General features: G+C 43.8%; 1 protein-coding gene across 2 annotated transcripts in view; it reads right to left on the bottom strand.

Annotated features, from left to right (window-relative positions):
- Positions 1-20,483, bottom strand: part of Prorp (protein only RNase P catalytic subunit) — a 79,856-nt gene that overhangs the window by 1,373 nt on the left and 58,000 nt on the right. The window contains exons 5-6 of one of the 2 annotated variants that reach the window (XR_001780473.2): positions 3,896-4,006; positions 1,643-1,838 (exon numbers count right to left, since the gene is read on the bottom strand). Coding sequence is in view for 1 of the 2 variants with exons in the window: in NM_025373.1 (NP_079649.1) it covers positions 1,643-1,838; positions 3,858-4,006 (345 nt within the window). In the remaining variant the exon portion in view is untranslated. Of the gene's footprint in view, positions 1-1,642; positions 1,839-3,857; positions 4,007-20,483 lie in introns of both variants that reach the window. The other variant, NM_025373.1, reaches the window with a different exon arrangement.

The raw sequence follows: 20,483 nt of genomic DNA, 5'->3' as shown, positions 1-20,483 counted from the left end.
ATATTTAAAAAAAAAAGACTATCTGGAAGTGAATCTCAGATGAGTACGTCTAAAAACCAGCAGTTGCTCTGTAATTCTAAGATCAATGCTATTACTACCCTTTCTCCAACACCCACACAGAAATCAGACAGGCATGGTGGCATAGTACCCAGTAATCCCAGCATAGGAGACAGGGATAGAGGGTTTGGAGGCCAGCCTGGGGTATATAGAGAGTTTCATGACAGACAGAGATACATGGCGAAAGCTTGTCTGATTAAAATACATGTATGCATGCACATTGATGTATTTATGTCACGAGTTGAAAGCATTTATATATATACATATATATACAAACATACTAGAATAATCAACAATTACTTAGCCTCATCAAATGTCTACGTTTGTATTTTCTCCATTATTGTATATATGCATACATATATTTTATAGTTTGCTTGTTAAATGGGAAGTAGCATAGGATTGTTCCTTTGTCAGAGACTGACCTATCTGACACTTTTTGAATCTAGAGCCTCCTTTCTCATCTCAATTTTTATTGAACTTCTATTTTTACTTTTTGGTTTTGTTTCTGAGGAAAGCAGGTCAGTTGTTTTGACTCATTTCCCATCATACAGTCCTGATTTTGCTGATTTAATAACTGCTGTGATATCATGGGATACTCTTTCCTATAAATTTGTTTCACATTTTAGCCTATTTTTAAAATTAATAAACTTATTTATAGTACCATGTGCAACATATTTTGTAATATTCATACACTGTGGAATGGTTACTCAAGCTATTTAATGTGAGTTACCAACTTTTTATTTTTTCATAACGAGAAAATCTAGACTCTACTCTCTTATTAGTCTTCAGAAATATAGCACGTGGGCTAGAGAGATGACTCAGTGGTGTTGCTCCTGCAGAGGGCCGGAGCTTGGTCCCCAGTGAACACACTGGGGAGCTCACAACGAATTGCCTGTAACGCCACCTCCAGGAACCCAATACCCACTTGTCTCCTTGGGCACCTGCACTGACGTTCACATACCCACAAAGACACATATACAAACATACAATTAAAAACAACAAAAAAAGAACATTATACATTAGTGGGGCCTGGCAGGTAGACTAGGATTCTAAAGTCAAGATCTGCCTGAGTTTAGTGTGTCCAAAACTAGCCTGTCCCCAGATAAAAAGAGAAAACTGGGTTAAGGATGTGGTTCAGTGGTAGAGGACTTGCCTAGCATATGCAAGGCTTTGAGTTCACCCGCCCCCCCACACACACACACTTAAAAACACAAATGTAATTTAAATTAAAAAATTGGAAAAGTTGCTTAAAAGGAAAAGTAGACAGCATAAGAAATACTGAGGTATTTCAAGGGAACAGGTAGGTGGGAGCACGCGAGTGTGAGGGTCTAGGTGTGGGTGAAGGTGCAGTTTTAGGCACAATTATGCCACTCCACAGGTTTCAATCTGTCAATCAATTTGCAGTTGGCCTACAAATACTTTTGCCCTGACAGATGCTGTTTCTAGGAACTGGCTAACTACCAAATGCTAAACTATAACAAATACTTAGAACTTTCAACTCGTGACATTTAAAAAAAACTATGCAACGGTCTCTTCTTCAGGCATGTCTGGTCTGTTAGCGTCACTTAGAGAACAGATTCCATACCTGGAAAGTTAGTTTTGATTTTTGAAACCCTTTCATGATTGCCAGCTGATGTCCCTGCTGCCACTTAAAGAACAGGCGCTGAGTCCGGGCATCCGGCAGGCAGGCCTTGTGGTCCCGCAACAGGTCTTTGGTGATAAACTTGCAGTGATTGCCTGAGTTCAGTGTGGCGTACAGAAGGAAAGGATCATCCTCTGAGCTGCAGCAGACATAAGGGAGAACACGGTCAGACACTCCAGGAGGCAGAAGAGGCTCTCTTTCCTTGATAGACGGGATCTGAATGACTCCATAAAGCACTTGGAGTCCTTAGTTGGTGACACTCTCTAAAATGCAGTGAAAAGCTGAGGGTACATAAAACCAAACCAAACCAAACCAAACCAAACCAAACCAAACCAAAAAACCAAACCAAAAAAACTAAACCAAACCAAAGCAAACCAAAGCAAAGCAAAGAACCTAAAAATCCACAGGAGTTTTATAAGAAGAGAGTGGAATGTTAGAATAGGTTGCATTTACAGGGGGATTATGGGAGTTCACCATACTGCTCTATTTTTTTGTTTAAAAGTTTGTTTAGTACATTAGTAGAGAATACAAGTGAACATTAAAAGTATACATATCTAAATCCAGAGGTGCAATGGATTAGTCTTTACTAGAGAGCTTAGAACTTCAGCAGGCACATTAAGTACAGGCTGAAGTCCAGGCCCCAAAGCAGGGAGCCAGACCCACTCCCATGAGACTCCTGGGTTATAGCACATGATTTATCCAGGTCCTCTTTATAAGACAAATAACAACGGTGACAGTAATGAACACACAGGCATTCCATGAACGTGGTGCCAGATTTTATGTGTTACAACCATTTACCCTTCACAACAACAACATCAAGATTATATGTGAAGCAAACACTGTTCTGGGTGGGCAACAGCAGGTCCGTGGTCTGACATGAGCAGGAAGGTATCCTCCTAATGCTTAGCAACGCTCTCAAAGCAATGGAAATGTCCTCTTTAGACTTAAAAACATGGTTTGGTTTGCGATCCGAACGAGGAGCTGACCTGTCTCGTGCGTGAAGAGGCATTTTTACCTTTATAAGAATAAATTCTTTGTGTGATTCCGGAAAAACCTTGAAGCTCTCACTTCTGAACTAATGAGCATTAAACTTAGGGCTAAGGCACACACGCCCTGCAAAGTGAGAGCTGGGGATGCCTGCAAATAAACGTGTGGCAGCTGAGTGTGAAGACCTAAGTGTGGCAGCTAAGTGTGAAGACCTGTGGGCACACTGACGGGTCTCAGTGTGGTCCAGGTTCCCTTCCTGCAGAGCTGCTTTCTGTTTATGAACTGCATATGGCCTTACTAATCCTGCTTTCCATGTTCCTTTAGCTTCCCGGGAAGATGGAGCGCAACAGCGTTTTCTATTAGAATAAATGCAGGTCCCAGTGAGGTCCTCTGCAATATGGTCCTTCTCTTTGATTTGGAAACTTCCCTCCCCTCCGCTGCCCTCCCCTCCCCTCCCCGCTTTCTAGACAGGGTCTCACGTGTCCTAGGATGGCTTCTGTAGAGTAGAGCATGACCTTGAACTCCTGATCTTCCTGCTTCTACCTCACAGGGCTGAGATTAGTCCAGTACCAGCACAGCTGGTTTTACACAGAGCTGGGGTGGAACACGGAGCTTCCTGCATGCCAGGAGAGCTTTCTCCCAACTGAACTGCATCCCCAGCCCAAAGGACTACCTTCCCCTCGGCTGCTCTAACCCACCCATACGGGCCTTTTCTTCACCAGCTAATTCCTGTGCTTTGAACCCCTGCTGTCCCAGTGTGAGGCATCCTTCCCTCAGCAATGATCACTGGCTATAAGGAGGCTGCTGCTGGCTTGTTCGTCAGGACTAAAGGGCAGGGCCTTTGTTGCTGTCACTAAGCACTAAGGGCAGACATGGCCGCCGCGTTCACATTTGTCGGTGTCTGCTCATCGATCGATTTAGGAGTTCATGGCGTATATGCTGAGTAGCAGCCCCACTCCAGCCCCACTTCCCCCTCTCTCATGTGTGCTGACTTCCTCGCCTGCATATCTGTTCTACTGTGGATGTTGGACTTTGTACTTACCTTCATCTCTTTGTTTTCGTTTTAAATGAGGCTGCATAATCACAGGCCTGCATTTCTAAATGATAGACTAGATAACTCGTGAGCGAAGACTGGAACCCTGTCTAACTCACCTGTCCCTTCCATACTTACATGTTATCAGCAAAGAAACAGTGGGCTTGCTTTCGCACCTGCTCCATCTCTTCCTTTCTCCACTGGGAACTGGGTCTCAGCATGTGCTTCCGGCCTAGGACCAGCAACTGTAGATTCTGCTGGGCTAGCTGAGAAACCACACCCAGGAGCTAAAAAAACAGAGTCAAACAAAGAAAGTTCAAATAACTGGGCAGGTTCTTCGAGCCAGTTCCTTCGGGCGAGTCTCTTCCTAGCAGGAAGAGAATAGCTTTTAATAATTGTCCTTTTTTTTAAAGCCTGAGGAAAATCATAAGTTAATGCCTTCTTTGTTGCTGTTTGTTTAACATCAGCTTTCAGGTAGCACAAGCTGGCTTCCAGCTGTGAAGCCAAGTGTGGCCTTGAACATCTGGCCCTTGCACCTCCATATACTGAGGTCTGGGATTATAGGCGTGAACCACCATGACCAGTTTACAAATTTTTAACCCCTGCCAGGTCATGCTATACTGGCTCCAGCTGTGGATTTCTGTAGACGGACTTATCAGCTGTGTTTAATGAACCTGCTAGAGTTCCCTTGGATAGTGATGGGACACCAAAGTCATTACCCTAAATTTGAAGCAAAAACTATATATTTTTTTAAACATTTTTTTTTCGTTTGTTTTTTTGTTTTGATTTCAAGTCAGGACTTCTCTGTGTAGCCCTGACCATATTAAAACTGGCTCTGTAGACCAGGCTGGTCTCGAACCCTGCCTTTACCTCCCAAGTGCTGAGACTAAAGGTGTGCATCACCACTATCTGGCATTACTTTTAACAACTTTTGAGAGAATTCTTATTACTGGTGAGGAATTTGCCACAGCACACATGTGGAGGCCAGAGGACAGCTTTGTGGGCGAGGTCCTCTCCTTCTATTGAAAGAAAATAAAACGAGACCTGTGATTCATGTAATTTATGTCAAATAGCCCAAAGAGTTGTTTGTGAGCTTTGAAACCTGGGGCTGAGAACATAGCAGAACAGGCCAGAACATGCACGGGCAGGCCAGTCATTGAGACATTCCTGAGGCTGCTTAGCCATAAAGAAAGAGAATGACATGCGCCTCCCTATCTCCCACCCTTTTGACAGTCTGCTAATGTTTAAATGAACCAATCATGTGAAACCGCGCCAATCGCTTCTCGGCCTTTTGGCTAAGATCAAGTGTAGAATCCACGCCAATCCCTCCCCCAGCCCCAGCCCCTTTTCTATAAAAACCCCTAGCTTCCAAGGCTTGGGATCGGAAACCACTGTCTCCTGCATGAGATACGTTTAGATCTGGAGATCCACCATTAAATTACCTCGTGTTTTTGCATCAAGATGGTCGTCTGTTCGTGATTCTTGGGTGCACGCCAAATTGGGAATTGAGTGGGGGTTTCCCCACTAGGTTCTTTCACTATCATTATGTGGGATCTGGGGAATGAACTTGGGTTGCCAAGCTGGTGTTTAGTTGAGTGTGGTTAACACCTCGTCTATAACCCCAATACTCTAGAGGCTGAGGCAGGAGAATCACTAGTTTGAGATCAGCCTGAGCTACACAGCAAGATCCTGTCTGAAACAAAACTCCCAAACATGACAAAAGAAGAAAGGCTGGATGAGGCCTTGTTCCTAAACAGCAGCAAAACTCTCAAACTAGCCGGGCAGTGGTGGTGCACACCTTTAATCCCAGCACTTGGGAGACAGAAGCAGGTGGATTTCTGAGTTCGAGGCCAGCCTGGTCTACAGAGTGAGTTCCAGGACAGCCAGGGCTACACAGAGAAGCCCTGTCCCCCCCCCCAAAACAAAACAAAACAAACAAACAAACAAACAAAAACTCTCTCAAACAGAAGCGTTCTGTCCTTGTCTAAACTATGTATTGGTTTATTTTTACTCTCTCTGCTCTCTATTGGTATATTTATACTGTCTATTGGTATATTGTTATTGTTTCTACTGTCCATTGGTATATTTTTTCTGTCTCTACTGTATGTTGGTATATTTTATGTTTACCCTGGTGTTTTGTTCACCCTACTCTACTGCAAATATGATTTTACAAAGTAGTTTTGAAAGATCCTGACAGAATGTAAAAAGGTCACAGAAGGCCTGAAATTGGCAAGATAGATGTCAGTGTTAGCAGAACTAGCTTCACTGATTTAGAAAAATAGAGGTGCACAATGCTCTGGCCACTCCTTGAACCCGTGTGTCTGCCAATGTTTTGACCGTTCCTTGAACCCATGTGTGTGCCCACTGCTGCACCTCACTGCCAGGTGTTTGTGATATTGGTTGCTGGGAAAGAGTCAGAAAATCTCCCCAGCAACCACAGCCTGGCCAATCCTGAGTTGCTACACCTGTACCAGACTCTTTCCTTGTACCCCTCCCATACCCATTTCTTGAGAATAGACATTGTTTAGATCTGGAAATCCCCTACTCTCCCCCTTCTCCATTCTCCCCTGAGGGCCTATAAAAACTGGGAACTCTTTTCCCTCGAGGTCGACTCCTCTACCCCTGCGTGGGATATGAGTTGTCCCCAGAGCTCTGGCTTTCCCCAAATAAAGCCTCATGTGGTTTGCATCAAGCTTGGTCTATCGTGAGTTCTTGGGTGTCAACTATTGTCCTGAGGCCTGAGCAAGGGGCTCCTCTGAGTCTTTCAGTTGTTTTTTTTTTTGTTTTGTTTTGTTTTGTTTTGTTTTGTTTTGTTTTGTTTTCAAGCCAGGGTTTCTCTGTGTAGCCCTGGCTGTCCTGGAACTCACTTTGTAGACCAGGCTGGCCTCAAACTCAGAAATCTGCCTGCCTCTGCCTCCCGAGTGCTGGAATTAAAGGCGTGTGCCACTACGCCCAGCACAAAGTAGTTGGTTTTATTGCCCCCTAACTACCAGTTTAAAATGGGAACAAATGAATATTCATCTGCTTAATACACAAGCGAAGAAGAATGCCAGGGCCAGAGTGGAGATTCCCAGGGAAAGTTTGTAATTAGTGAAACGCAGCTTTTGTAGAGCATCAGGATGACTTAGCCGGTAAAGGTACTCGCTATCAAGCCTGGTGACCCAAGTGCAGTCCCCAGATCCCACATCATGGTGGAGGGAGAGGAGCATCCCCACAAAGCTGTCTTCTGATCTCCACATGTGTGCTGCGGCAAATCCCCCACTGGTAATAACAACAATAATTCTTTAAAAATTGTTTTAAATATAGTTTTTTGCTTCAAAATTGTGTGCATGTTCAATAGTTATTTCTTATGTGCAAAGCATATGGGTGTTACCATAGTTTACAAAAAATTTAAAGACATACTGTTTCTAGTGAGAGATTGATAATTTTTTTCTTAGTTGTCTATCAAGCCTAGGAAAATATAAGATCTGTCTGTACACATACTTGCTGGTTAATAAACATGTTCTGATTAGCTAAAGAATATGCCCAACATCAGGAACCTGGCATGTCAGTCCATGCCTGCAACCCCAGTACTCAGCAGACGGAGGCCGTTCAAGTCCAGACTGGAATATGTGAGTGTCAGGACAGCCTGGGCTGTACAGAAAGACCCCACAGCGCAAGAGCAACAGAAATAATGATGATGATAAACCAAAAGTATGATTCAGTAATTCAACACTTTAAAAGACATTAAAAGCACCTGTCTTTCAGAATGCACTGTGTGTGTGTGTGTGTGTGTGTGTGTGTGTGTGTGTGTATGTATACATCTTCATGTGTGTGAAAATACTTGGTGTTTTAGAGTCAGAGCCTTTACTCCCGGTACTCCCAACCTCAGCTGGAAGTAAGAATAAGAGTCCCGGGATCGTAGGTTTTATATCATTCCTGGGGTTATTTATTTATTTATCCTGAGATGGGGTCTTGATAAGTTAACCAGGTTGAATTTAAACTCACCATTTTCTTGGCTCAACCTCCCAGGTAGCTGCAACTTCAGGCATACACCACTGTGCTGGACTCTATTTATTTACCCTCTTTTTCTTTTACATGTATTGTGTGTGTGTGTGTGCCTGTTCATGCATGACACAGGGCCTCTGATCTGTGCTAAGATAGAGGACAACTTGCAGAGGTGATTCTCTTTCCACCCATATGGGTTGCAGGTATTGAACTCAAGTACTCAGGTGTAAGTAGCATTTTCTGGGTCTTCCATTTATTTAAACTGATGCTGAAATTATACATTATTTTCTATGAACACAGATTCAAAGTAGAAATTAGACCCATTAATAGGGATGGCAATCACTTCTAAAAGTTTGCATTAAGAATTACTACAAATTCTTGCAAAAATATTAAGACTGTTAAAGCACATGTAAGCCCAGAATGGTGCTGCATACCAATAGTCCACAGTATTTCAGAAACTGAATCAGGGGGTTCTCAAATTCCAGGCCAGCCAGCTTGAGAAACTTAGTGAGAGCCTGTCTAATATGACACAAGGTCATGTTGGCTTGGCGGTGGAGCACCTGTGCAGCATCACAAGCTCTGTGGTTCAGGCCTTGGTACCACAATCAAACAACACAACCCCACACTGCTTGATTCTGGGTTTTTCAATTTTCCATGTAGCCAGGAAGACATAGTCTAAAAAAAAAAAAAAAACAACCAAATCTTTACAGTCATACCCTGACTCCGAGAAACTGCCCCAAGTTCACAAAATTAGAGATTAATAAGGAAGAAGACAAAAACCATAGCTTTAATTACTCTGGGGCACCATCTTGTGGTGGAGAGGTCTCTAAATGACAATATTATGAAAGTAGAAGGCATTTATTTGCTTATTTTTGTATTTTAAAGATGACTAGGTAGAATAAAGGTCACCTGAAAACTGGCCATGAAAAGCCTCCACGCAAAATGCAAGCTGGACTTATTGGGCTGGTTCAGTCATGGGCATACCCAGAAGAGCAAAGAAAAAGAAGTTACCTTAATCTTATGTTCGACCAAGAATAAGACTGAGCTAGGTGTGATGGTGTGAGCCTGTGATCCAAGTACTCAAGGAGCCCAGGCTTGAGTATGGCTCGTTCTGGGCCAGCCTGGGCTACACAGACAGAAAACCAAGACAAACCAAATCAACCTGGGACTGGAGTTGTAGCCACGTATAGTAATTAATTACTATTCATAGCTGAATTGAGCTGTGTATGGTGTTATCTACAGGCTATATTGTAATAGTCAGGGGAGGGGCAAAAGATAAAAACCTAAACCAACTGGGAGGAAGGACATGGCACGCACACACAAGTGACACAAAAGTAGAAACGGGAGCATCTGGGGAGGAAGGGATGCAGGGGAAGAGGTGTAAAAAGGAGGCTGTGGGGGGGGGGGTGAATATGAGCAAAATACAATGACCTGTACAAAAATGTCATAGAGAACCATTACTCTGTATAATTACTAGGATGAATAAATTAAGAAAAAGGACTGTGAGGGCTGGAGAGGTTCTATGGTGAGGCAGCTCAGAACACTGGCGGCTTTTCCTGAGGACCTGAATTAGGTTCCCAGAACCCATGACAGGTGGATCACATCAACTGTAACTCCAGACCTAGGGGATCCAGTGCCTCCAGGTACCTGTGCTCATATGAGAAAGCATGCACGCGTGTGCGCATGCTCACACACACACTCTAAATAGATGGATAGAAAGATATCTATCTATCTATCTATCTATCTATCTATCTATCTATCTATCTATCTATCTATCTATCTATCCTTTTTTTTTTGGTTTTTCAAGACAGGGTTTGTATAGCCCTGGCTGTCCTGGAACTTACTTTGTAGACCAGGCTGGCCTCGAACTCAGAAATCCGTCTGCCTCTGCCTCCAAAAACAAAACAAAACAACCCAATTTTACAATTACTAAAAAGGAACAAAAAGAGGTTTTGTTTTCTATGTTCCCTACGACGTCACCGTGGTCCATACACACTGGAGGTGTAAGTCTTGAATTCAGCAGGAGGGCAAGAACAGCCTGAGTGCAAGCATCCCTGAGGTTGGCTTCCACCTTGATTTGGTTTCCTCTTGTAGAAATGGATACTAATTTTTAAAACCTCATAAATCACAAAACTACTTTTGGCATGAAATTGCTTAAAAATAGTTTCTGACTACAGGCAGGAATACAACTGGCAGGGCTTCCTGTGTAGAGGCAACTGTGAGTCGGGATGCCAAGGAACAGAAAGTGGGGGCTGGGTGTGTGTGTTGGGGGGGGCGGGAAGGTAAAGAAACTGGGTATACTAAATGCCAAATGCAACTCCTGACCATGTTATTTTGTTATTGTTGGTTTGGTTTGGTTTTTGGTTTTTCGAGACAGGGTTTCTCTGTGTAGCCCTGGCTGTCCTGGAACTCACTCTGTAGACCAGGCTGGCCTTGAACTCAGAAATCCGCCTGCCTCTGCCTCCCGAGTGCTGGGATCAAAGGCGTGCGCCACCACGCCCAGCTGCCCATGTTCTTTTAATGTCTTTAAAAAATAAATTTACTAAGTTGAGCTGTGGTGACACTTGCCTTTAATCCCATCACTCCGAAGGTAGAGGCAGGAGGATCTCTGAGTTCGAGGCCAGCCTGGTCTACAGAGTGAGCTCCAGGTCAGCCAGGGCTGCACAGAGAAGCCTTACCTTAAAAAACAAAACAAAACAAAACAAAACAAAAGAAAAAATAATTCTATCTGATTTGTGTGTGTATGTTGGGGGGACAACTTTTGGGAGTGAGCTCTCTCCTTCCACTGTGTGGGTCCCAGACACTGAATGCAGGTCATCAGGCTTGGTTGGTGAGTGCCCTTCCTCACTGAGCCATCGTATAAGCCTCCCAGAACTTCTTTTTAACCTCCTACCCCTCTTTACACCCTCTGTTATATCTGGGGATTGTAAGGATTGAAGACCTTCAAAACCTCTAAAGCCTTTGGGATGTGATATCTGCAGAAAATTACATCAGATTCTCAGCAAGATAACAACATACATCCCACATATATATTTATTAGTCAGGCATGTGATACACACTTGTAATCGCAGCATTGATAAGTAGAGGCAGAAAGACCTTGAGCTCTAGGCTAGCCTGAGTTACCTTGCTTTTTTTTTAAAGGATTTTATAAGGTGAGGTGGCATAAGCCTGTAATCCCAGCAATTGGGAGACTGAGACAGGAGGATCTCAAATTTGAGGCTAGCCTGTGCTACAAAGTGAGTTTAAAACTAGCCTAGCTTATATATGAAGATTCTGCCTCAAAACAAAATAAAAACTATGATCTAAAAAAAAAAAAAGCTTCTTATATACAACTGCTTGGTAACTCTCTTCTCTGGTGTTTGTCCCTAGGTTCTTGTGCATGTGATGGGGCAAGTTCTGCACTATTGACATATATACCTAGGGCTCTTCTTAAACTACTTGAGATGGTCTCGGCTGCACAGGCCAGCCTTGAGTTCATCCTAGGCAAGGCTTGAAGATTTGCTCTTTCTGCCTTAGCCTCCAAGTAGCTGGGATTACAGACGTCACCTGTGTAGCTCCTTTTTCTCTTTCAGTTAAAGAAACATGGCTTGTCTCACAAAATCCTCCCACATTCAGACTTTGCAGATTTTTTCCCCCTGGTATCACATACTACAGCCTCCAACCTGCTATGATTTCTATAAATTGGTAGCTGGATGGAGAGACCAGTTTGGATGCACAGCATTTTACTTTGTGGCATGCCTGTATGTATGTGTGCGTCTGCATGTGTCTGTGTATTTCAAAGCGTGCTTGTTATGGGGGAAAGCCAGTTCACTCAACAGCATTGGGAACTTTCTTAGTAAGCTCCGAGGCAGAAACTGTTGGGGACGCAGATACGAAGGCAACTCTCTCCATACCTCAGGGCACTGCTGCTAAATGACTAATACAGTGTAATAACTGCTAAGAGGGAACACAAAGACGGCCACTTCAGTCACACTCAAGGAGAAGAAGGCTGTCAGGCCTATCTCCACAAAACAAGAGACCTGGTGCAGCTGAGTTTCCAGATGAATGAGGCAGACACGGATGGGGGTTTTCATGGACAAGGAGCAGCATGCTCCTTTAAGATCATCAGCACGTTGACTTAGGAACCGTGAGAGGCAGAGGTTTGGGAGGATGACATGGCAAATGCCTAGGATGAGAGGGACAGATGCACGGGTCTCAACCACAGGGGTCTGTTCCTGCCTGAAAGCAGTGGGGAAGATGAAAGGATTTAAAACAGACTATCACTGTAGATGGCAAAATTCTGGATTGTGCCACGCCTCTGTGCCGGCAATGCCTATAGCCAACAGGCATCCTCCCTGTGTAAGAACAGAAGGTATTGGGAACGTGGTCATGAGGTTGGCGAGGTTCTGGCTCCACACTAATGTCTGCTGAAAAGGCGCTTTCAGTAGAATTATAACCGAAGCATCATTTACCCATGACCACTCTTCTTATTTAATATGAGCAACTGAGCACACAGTTCTAAATTGACATCAGCACAGGACTGATGCTTTGGGGTTCTGGCCCCAGGAATTCCAAATTCCCTTTTTATTTATTTGTTGAGATCTCTTTATATATAAAATGAATAAAGTACCCCCACTCATGCCTCCCTCCCTCTCCATCGACTCTGTGCTACTTATCACATCATCACTAACAAAAATGTAAAGTTACTTTATTTGCATACGGTTTCTTCATATGTAGAGATGAAATCTTTCATAATTTTTTCTACTACCTCTTATAATAGTTTATGAGGGAAGTCTATAGCGTTTTCTCATTTAGGAATGAGGAAGTAAAGAGAAATTTGGGACTTATCCAGAGTGCTTCCATGCAGCAACATAGAGGAAGGATCTTTTTGTATTATTAATTTGTTTCTTGGTTTACTCACCATTCTTTAAGCATGCATGTGTCTGCATGAGCTTATGCACCATGGCCTTGCAGGAGCTTACGGAGGCCAGATGAGGGTGTTGGAGTCCCTGTAACTGGTGTTAAAGGCAGTTATGAGCTGCCACACGGGTACTGGAAACCCAACCCAGGTCCTTAACAAGAGCAGCCAGTGCTCTTAGCTGCTGAGCCATCTCTCCAGACCTAAAGGAAGAAACTCCCTGGCTCTCAGGGCAAGCTCTCTGTGCCAATGTCACCTCATTTTAGTGGCTTTATAAAGCAGCTGGCGAGTATTTGATGACACGGTGCAGGGAGGCCATGGCTGTACAACGTTATTTTAGGAGTTCTCTGCTTTAGGAATTGGTGGTGAGGGAGAGGGCCGCTGGGAAGGCTGTACTTCATGTCTGGAGGCACACCTGAGCCTACCCATCGTGTTAGGGCCCAGTGTTTCTTGGCTAATGCATTCAGTAGCATTCCCTAGAAGTGTCTGCTACTGTCATAACCTGTGTGAAATGAAGGCATGCAACCGGCTCTTTAAGAATCACAAAATCGGGGCTGGAGAGATGGCTCAGCAGTTAAGATTACTAACTGTGCTCTCCTGCTCTCTTGCCTTCCTCTTACCTCTCGCCCCCCTTGGTCCCCCTCTCTTCCCATTCCCTCCCCCCCCCCACATGGTCATGGCCAGCCTCTCCTTCTCTACTCTCTCCTTCTCTCTGCCTTTTTCTGCCTCTACACTCTCTTAACTCCCCTCCTCATGCCCTAAATAAACTTTATACTATACTTTCCAAAAAACAAAACAAAACAAAACAAAACAAAACAAAACAAAAACAAAAACTAATTGCTCTTCCAGAGGTCCTGAGTTCAGTTCCCAGCTACCACATGGTGGCTTATAACCCTCTGTAATGGAATCCAATGCCCTCTTCTGGTGTGTCTGAAGACAGCTACAGTGTGCTCATACAAATAAAATAAAATAAAATAAAATAAAATAAAATAAAAGTAACTTATTTAAAAAAAAAATCATGGGAAGCTTAGACTCCTGAACTTGATTTTCCTCTTCTTTTCTTGGGGTGAAAGTGAAGCTGGGTTAAGTGGAAACTGTTCTCACTCAAAATGGCCTGCAGCTGTTATTTCTGCAAATTGGGACTGAGTGTTGGGGAGCAAGGCATCATTTATTGTTCTGTCCCTCCTTTTTTTTGGGGGGGGAGAGATTATTCCTGAGTTGTTTTTTTTTTAAATATTATTTATTTAATGTACACTGTAGTTGTCTTCAGACACACCAGAAGAGGGCATCAGATCCCATTACAGTTGGTTGTGAGCCACCATGTAGTTGCTGGGAATTAAATTCAGGACCTCTGGAAGAGCAGCCAGTGCTCTTAACTGCTGAGCCATCTCTCCAGGACCCCCGCCTCCCCCCACCCCAAGCCCCCGACTTTTTTCCTCAGATAAAACCGTAAGAGTGTGTACACCAAGGAGGGTGGAGTCTGTTACCTGCCTCCTCTTTAGCCTGTGGTTCAGAGCTTGCGCTGTAAAGGGCAAACAAACTAACTAAAAATAGAACCCAGTGTTAAGAAGAGTTTAAAGCACCACAAACAACAGAGGTTCTTAAAGTAACCACAAATTACCACAGATACTTCCAACATAAACATCTATCAGTTACGTGGCTGTACGGGAGACAAAAGCAAGGGAATGGCTCTCCATTTTCTGTGACGGCTTCATCTAGCACAGTCTCAGGTGGCTGATGGCACTGGGCAATGGCAGAAATCAGGTGGGGCAAGTTTCTATTCAAACCAGGGTACACTTCAGGATATTCCAAGGACTTGAGATGAAAGTAAACAGATTCTTTCACTGTGCAGTTGTTCATTTTGATAACCGTTTCTCACAAACAAAGAGAGCATGAAGCCACTTCAGAGACAATGGAAAATGAAGACCTCTCTGGAGGCGGTACAAGGTCACAAGCATGGTTGGGATTGATGCTCTGCGCTCTCCATGTTGCTCACAGCAGAAAAGCAAGGGAAGTTGTATGTAACTCACACTAGTATGCAGTGTTTGCTACTTGTGTCTGTGATCCTATTGCCCTCTGTACATTACTGACTTTCATTGCCCTGCCTTGGTTCGTCTTGTTTTACTATGGAGCTAAGTCTTGGGAAGAGAATGCTTGAGACAATGCTGGACTCTGTATTTCTCAAGTGACTGCGATCTTAAACATTTTTCCGCATACTGCTGAAAATACTGCATGGAAAGGGTGTGGGAAACCTTTTAAAATTGTGGATTGCGGGGTCTGGGTTCAAATATTCATTCATGTTTTTATTTGCCTGCTGTTCAGCTGATGCTGTGTGTGTGTTTTGCTAGCATGTTTGTCTGTGTATGCCTTGTGAGTGCCTGGTGCTCGCTGACATCAGAAGAGGGAGTCAGATCCCCTACAATTGGAGTTATAGCCAGTTGTGAGAAACCGTGTGAGTGTTGGGAATAGAACTTGTGTCCTCTGGAAGAGCAGTGCTCTTAATGGCTGAGCCATCTCTCCAGTCATATTATGTTTTTGTTTTTGTAAGGAGATTAATAATAGTTTTGTTGGGTTGGAGTTATGAGTACTGAGTTCAATTCCCAGCAGTTATGAGTACTGAGTTCAATTCCCAGCAACTACACGGTGGCTCACAACCATCTGTAATGGGATCTGCTACTCTCTTGTGATGTGTCTGAAGAGGGCACTAACAGTGTACTCATATAAGAAAAAAAGTTTTGTCGAAACTTTTCAAACTTTATATGCCATTGTAGAGAGAGATTAGTGCCTGATGATGATGGGGGTGTTGGAAGCTGAGAAGCAGAACCTGGGGCGAGCAGGAAGGTGGAAGGCTTCAGTGGGTATAGTCACATCCCACAAGCTCACATGCTGGCTGGGGGAGTTTCAGTGGGGAGAGGCTGAGGCTAAAGAGGCAGAGGCCTACCTCCATCTCTATGTACAAACTTAGTTACCCAGAGACCAACTCTGGGAAGGTCTTTAAATGCCTTGGGAAAATAGATATACACTGTGTCGTATTACCTCATTCTGATGTCATAATGATCCCACTGCTTTGAGACTCATCCTATATCCTGTGTTTGTCGGTCTCTGGTATTTTAGGGAGATTTCAATGACCTCATCTTGTCCTCTGTTAATGAAACAATTCTATTGAGGAAGAGAAATGCCATTCCTGCCTTGGGCACATCCTGCTTGGTGTGGGATGTGTTTCCTGGACACCCCTGTCTGCTCTGAAGCCACCAGCACCCACACAGCAATCTAACCTTTCAGAAAATGATCAAACTGTGGCCCTGGGTGGATCCCAGCTAGCAGAGCGAGCAAGCACTGTCTTCCCAGCTAGCTAGCATGTGAGAGCTGCCTAGATGACAGATCTGCCTCATGCCTCACAGTGTGACTTTTCTCTGAATATTTATGCACATTCTTTGTCTCTACAAGGTATCTGTGTCTCCTTTGTTGTTTAAGGCAAGACAGGGTAGTATTTTGAATAATGAAAGCTAATTTTAAAAATATTGAGCCTACTTATTCTGATGCATTCAAATCTCACCCTCAAGAGGCTTATAAAATTTCCCACAAGGGCTGGAGAAGTCGCTCAGAAGTTAGGAGAACTGACCACTCTTTCGAGGATCTCGGCTCAATTCCTAGCAGCCACATGGCAGCTCACAACAACTATAGTTCCAGTTGCAGTGCTCTGTGGGTATCAGACATGCACATGTGCACATACATACATACACGCATGCACATAAAATAAGCAGTCAGATTTAGTGGAGCAGACCTTTAGCCACAGCATTCGGGAGGTAAGAGACAGACAGATCTCTGTGAACTAAGGCCAGTTAACTGGTCTACAATGTGAGTTCTGGAACAGCCAGAGCCACACAGTGAGTAGCTCTGACTCAAAATAAAATAAAAAGCTTTCCACACTATTCTACATCCAACCCAAGATATGGGAATCCTTTTCCCACTCTGGTAAAGCACACGGACACTTGCAGGTTCATAGACACTAATGACTAAAGAGACGATTTGAAAAATCTGTGTAGCCTCCCCAGCAGCACTGGTGGACAAAGCTTTGGCCTAATTACAAAGCCTTCCAAGAGAGCACAAGATAGTTACAGTCTTGGTCTATTCAAATGTATGAAAAACCCAACTACATAAAGCTCACTCCAGTTACTATTCCAACTTAACGCCCACAGAAGGGCTGAAGCGGTTAGTGAGACGGAACAGACACGAAAGCGCCCTTTCCACTTGGAAACTACTCTTTAATAACGTGACAATAGTGCTGGAGACACAAGCTGGGTTCAAATTCTGGTTCCATGATATTCAAACTTTATCAAATGGGAAAGCTTCATTTGTTTTTTTGTGTCTCTGCCTCATTATTGGTAAGGTGAAAATAATACTTGTTTATCATGAGTACTACTGTATAATGCATATAGATATAAAAACATATGGAAAATTAGCCCATAAATGTTAACTCTCATTAATACTGTCTAACTCGGTGGATTTAGATAGATTAAACTCCTTCTTCTAATAAAAAGAAAAAAAAAAAGAATAAAACAAAGAAATGTAACCCAATGCCATGGCCTGTGTGTCCTGGAGTCCCTCTCAAGCCTCTACTCAGAACCACCTGGATCTTGATTGTGAACACAGAACAAGTCACAACTGGTGAGCTTACTGATGAGTAAAGACACTCACAAACAGTCAGGTGGAGGCACTAGGAGAGGATGACCCTCAGTGTGTCTGTGTATGAAGCTACTTAATGGCTTTTAGATTAAGTATGTATGTGCTGGCATACTTTGATTTTATTTTGTGTGTATGGATATTTGCCTACATGTACGTATGTACCTCATGTCTGTGCGGTTCCCACGGAGGCTGGGAGAAGGTGCTGAATCCTCTGGAATGGGAGTTGTGATCCACCATGTGGATGCTGGGAATTGAACCTGGGTCTTCTGGAAAAGCAGTCAGTGCTCCTGGCAGCTGAGCCATCTCTCCAGCCCTGAGGTGTGAAAGGATTGTGTCTGTCCTTGGAGAGGAGACTTATTAGGAACAGTGTGTAGCTTACAGTGGAGACGGGAGTGCTAGTAGTACTAAGAACACAGGGCAGAGGGATCCCGACCTACGTGGAAATCACAAAGAGGTCTCACTTAGCACATAGTTTCTAGGCCATTCTAAAACTCACCGCTCGGTCTTTCTCCAGAGAAGAGTACAGTTCTTTGGCAGGAGGTCTAGTCTATTATGCCAAAATGTCTTGGTGTCAGGCAGTAAGGGACATGAATCAGAACCAGAGGAATGAAAGGGTTCTTTCTTATGCCCCCCTCTACCTCTTAACCAGTTATTTTGCCTGGGGTGGGGGTGGGGGCATTAGTGCCAATCTGGCAATACTGGTTTAGAGTAGAACACACATTTCTAGGTTAAGAAGGCAAACATACATCTAATTTTCATCCTACTTGGAATTCCCTTAAAACTATAATAAAAACGTTTGAAACCGACAAACTCACAGACTTTAGAGAAAAAAGTAACCTAGTTTTGGAAGCTGGAGAGCAAGGGTACAAGGGGAGCTTACCTTGCAGATGTGACTAAGTCAAATCTGCACAGAAGTAGCTAAGGGTCAACACAATCTCCCAAGAGACCCCAGAGTTGGAAGCAAAGAAATGAGGCTGGCTGGAGACATGTGGCTTAACAAAGAACCGGACAACTCAAATTTATACTCCTGAGGCGAGAGATGGAAGCCTAAGGGCCCATTATTTTGGGGAGGGGGCAGGAGTTCCAGATATGGCATCACCAACAAAATAACCAATAATCAGTCCAGTAGACAAAGAGTTCCCAGAATGAAAGCGTCTGTTACCTGGCCAACTCAATGGATGCAACAACATCACACCAGTCACCTTTTTGTAAAGTGTTAACGTCAAGGAGGCAAAGGAAGGCTCCAAAAGCCTTCAGAGGGAATAAAGCAGACCTCATTGCAGATCAGAAGTCATAGGCTGAGCCCAGGGACACAGGCCTGTAATCTTAGCTGCTGAAGAGACTGAGGCAGGAGGATTGTAAGATCAAGGTCTGCTTGGGTTATAGAGGGAGTTCCAGGTCAGTCTGGGTAAGACCCTGCTCTAAATGGAAAATAAGATAAGGGCTGGATTTAGGAAGTGAAGACTGCAGAGATGCTTCAGTGGTTAACAGCAGTCCCCTGTAGAGGACCTGAGTTTGGTTCTCAGCCCCCACATCAGGTGGTTTACAGTTGCCTGTAACTCCAGCTCCGGGAGCACTGGGCTCCTCTGGCTTCCATGAGCACCTGGCATTCATGTGTGCAAACCCACATATGATTACCCACATACAATTAAAAAATAAATCCTTAATAGTTAAAGGGGGTGCTGGGGATTTAGCTCACTAGTAAGAGCACTTGCTTAATATGTAGAAGGCATTGGGTTCAATCTCCAGTACTGAAACAACTTCCCAAACCAGACTAACAACAAACAAAATCCCCAGACCAAAACCTAAATAACGGAAATAAGAAACAACAAGAAATCTAGAAGTGAGACTGTCGAAGAGTAATTCTGGAAGGGCTGGTGTGATGGCTCAGTGGGTAGAGGCCCCTGCTGAGTCCCATCCTGGATCTCAGGGGACAACCGAGGACTGAATCCCAACCAAAGCTGTTCTGCGCTCCACATGTGCCACGGTATGGCCCTGCCTATGCTCACACACCTCCCCCAATAAGAAAAGAGTAACCCTAGAAGCTTGAAGAACTGTCTCCAAAATTCTGGAGAATTGTTACTTCTAATTTTTTTCTATATAGATTTCTAATATCTAGGTCTATCTATTGCAGGGCATGGTGGCACATGTTTTAAATCCCAGCACTCAGGATGCAGAGGCAGATCTCTGTGAATTTGAGGCTTGCTCTACATAGTGAGTTCCTGGCTATCCAGAGCTACAAAGTGAGACCCTTTAATTAGTAGACAGACAGGCAGAAGACAGGTAGATAGATGAATATAGCAAAACAAAAAATTAAAATCCACAAGTTCATATGCTCAGTAGTGTACCTTGTGACCTTGAGACAAATTAACAGCCTAGGTTTCCCCGTATGCAAAGCGTAGAATTAAAATAGGGAGCAGAAACTTCTGTCTTCAATGCTAGCTTTAATTAAGCTCTTGTGGTTGTATAACTATTATACTGTACATGAAGAAAATAACATTTGCATTCTAAAAGGTTAACACATTACAGTCTTTAATAGGGAAGTTCCTTTATGTTTCCCAGAGAAAAGATTTAACAGTCACTATATTCATATAAATATGGCTTAACATAACAGGGCAGACTGAAGAACAGTCTTTAGAAATCCCCAAACCTGTCCATCTCCCTCACTTCTGCTTTTCTCAGCAGAAATGGGGACGCAGGCACGGGAAGCGACAGGAAGCAATAATGCGGATGTGATTTGAGGGAGGGAGACGCTGGCAGGAGGAACTAGAGTATACACAAGGCAAGCATGATCCCCATGCTTCTCTGACCAAGGTGGGATGAGTGGGTTCCCACTAGGAGATGCTGAGAGTCTTTTCATAGGCATCTAGACAAAAGGAAGAATCCTTTACTTTATTATGAGGTCCTGGGCAATTATGGCATGCCCAAAACACTTTAAAAGTTAGCGTTCCTACACATATCATCATTGACTCCCACAGACATCCTATGAATTGGTATGTTGCCTCCCCATACTACCTCTTTATACGGGGAAGCTAAGGCTCGGCAAGGTTAGACAACTAGATCAAAACCACAGGGCAGTAAACAGCAGGGGTGAGCTTCAAACCTACAAAATTCTAACCCTCAAACCCATTCTTCGAATCAGTACCAACATCCATGCACAGCAGAATAAGTTAAAAAATAGGTAAGCAGCACAG

Source organism: Mus musculus, chromosome 12 (genome assembly GCF_000001635.26).
Source record: "Mus musculus strain C57BL/6J chromosome 12, GRCm38.p6 C57BL/6J".
NCBI lineage: Eukaryota > Metazoa > Chordata > Mammalia > Rodentia > Muridae > Mus > Mus musculus.
This window is presented reverse-complemented; position numbering and strand designations above follow the sequence as displayed.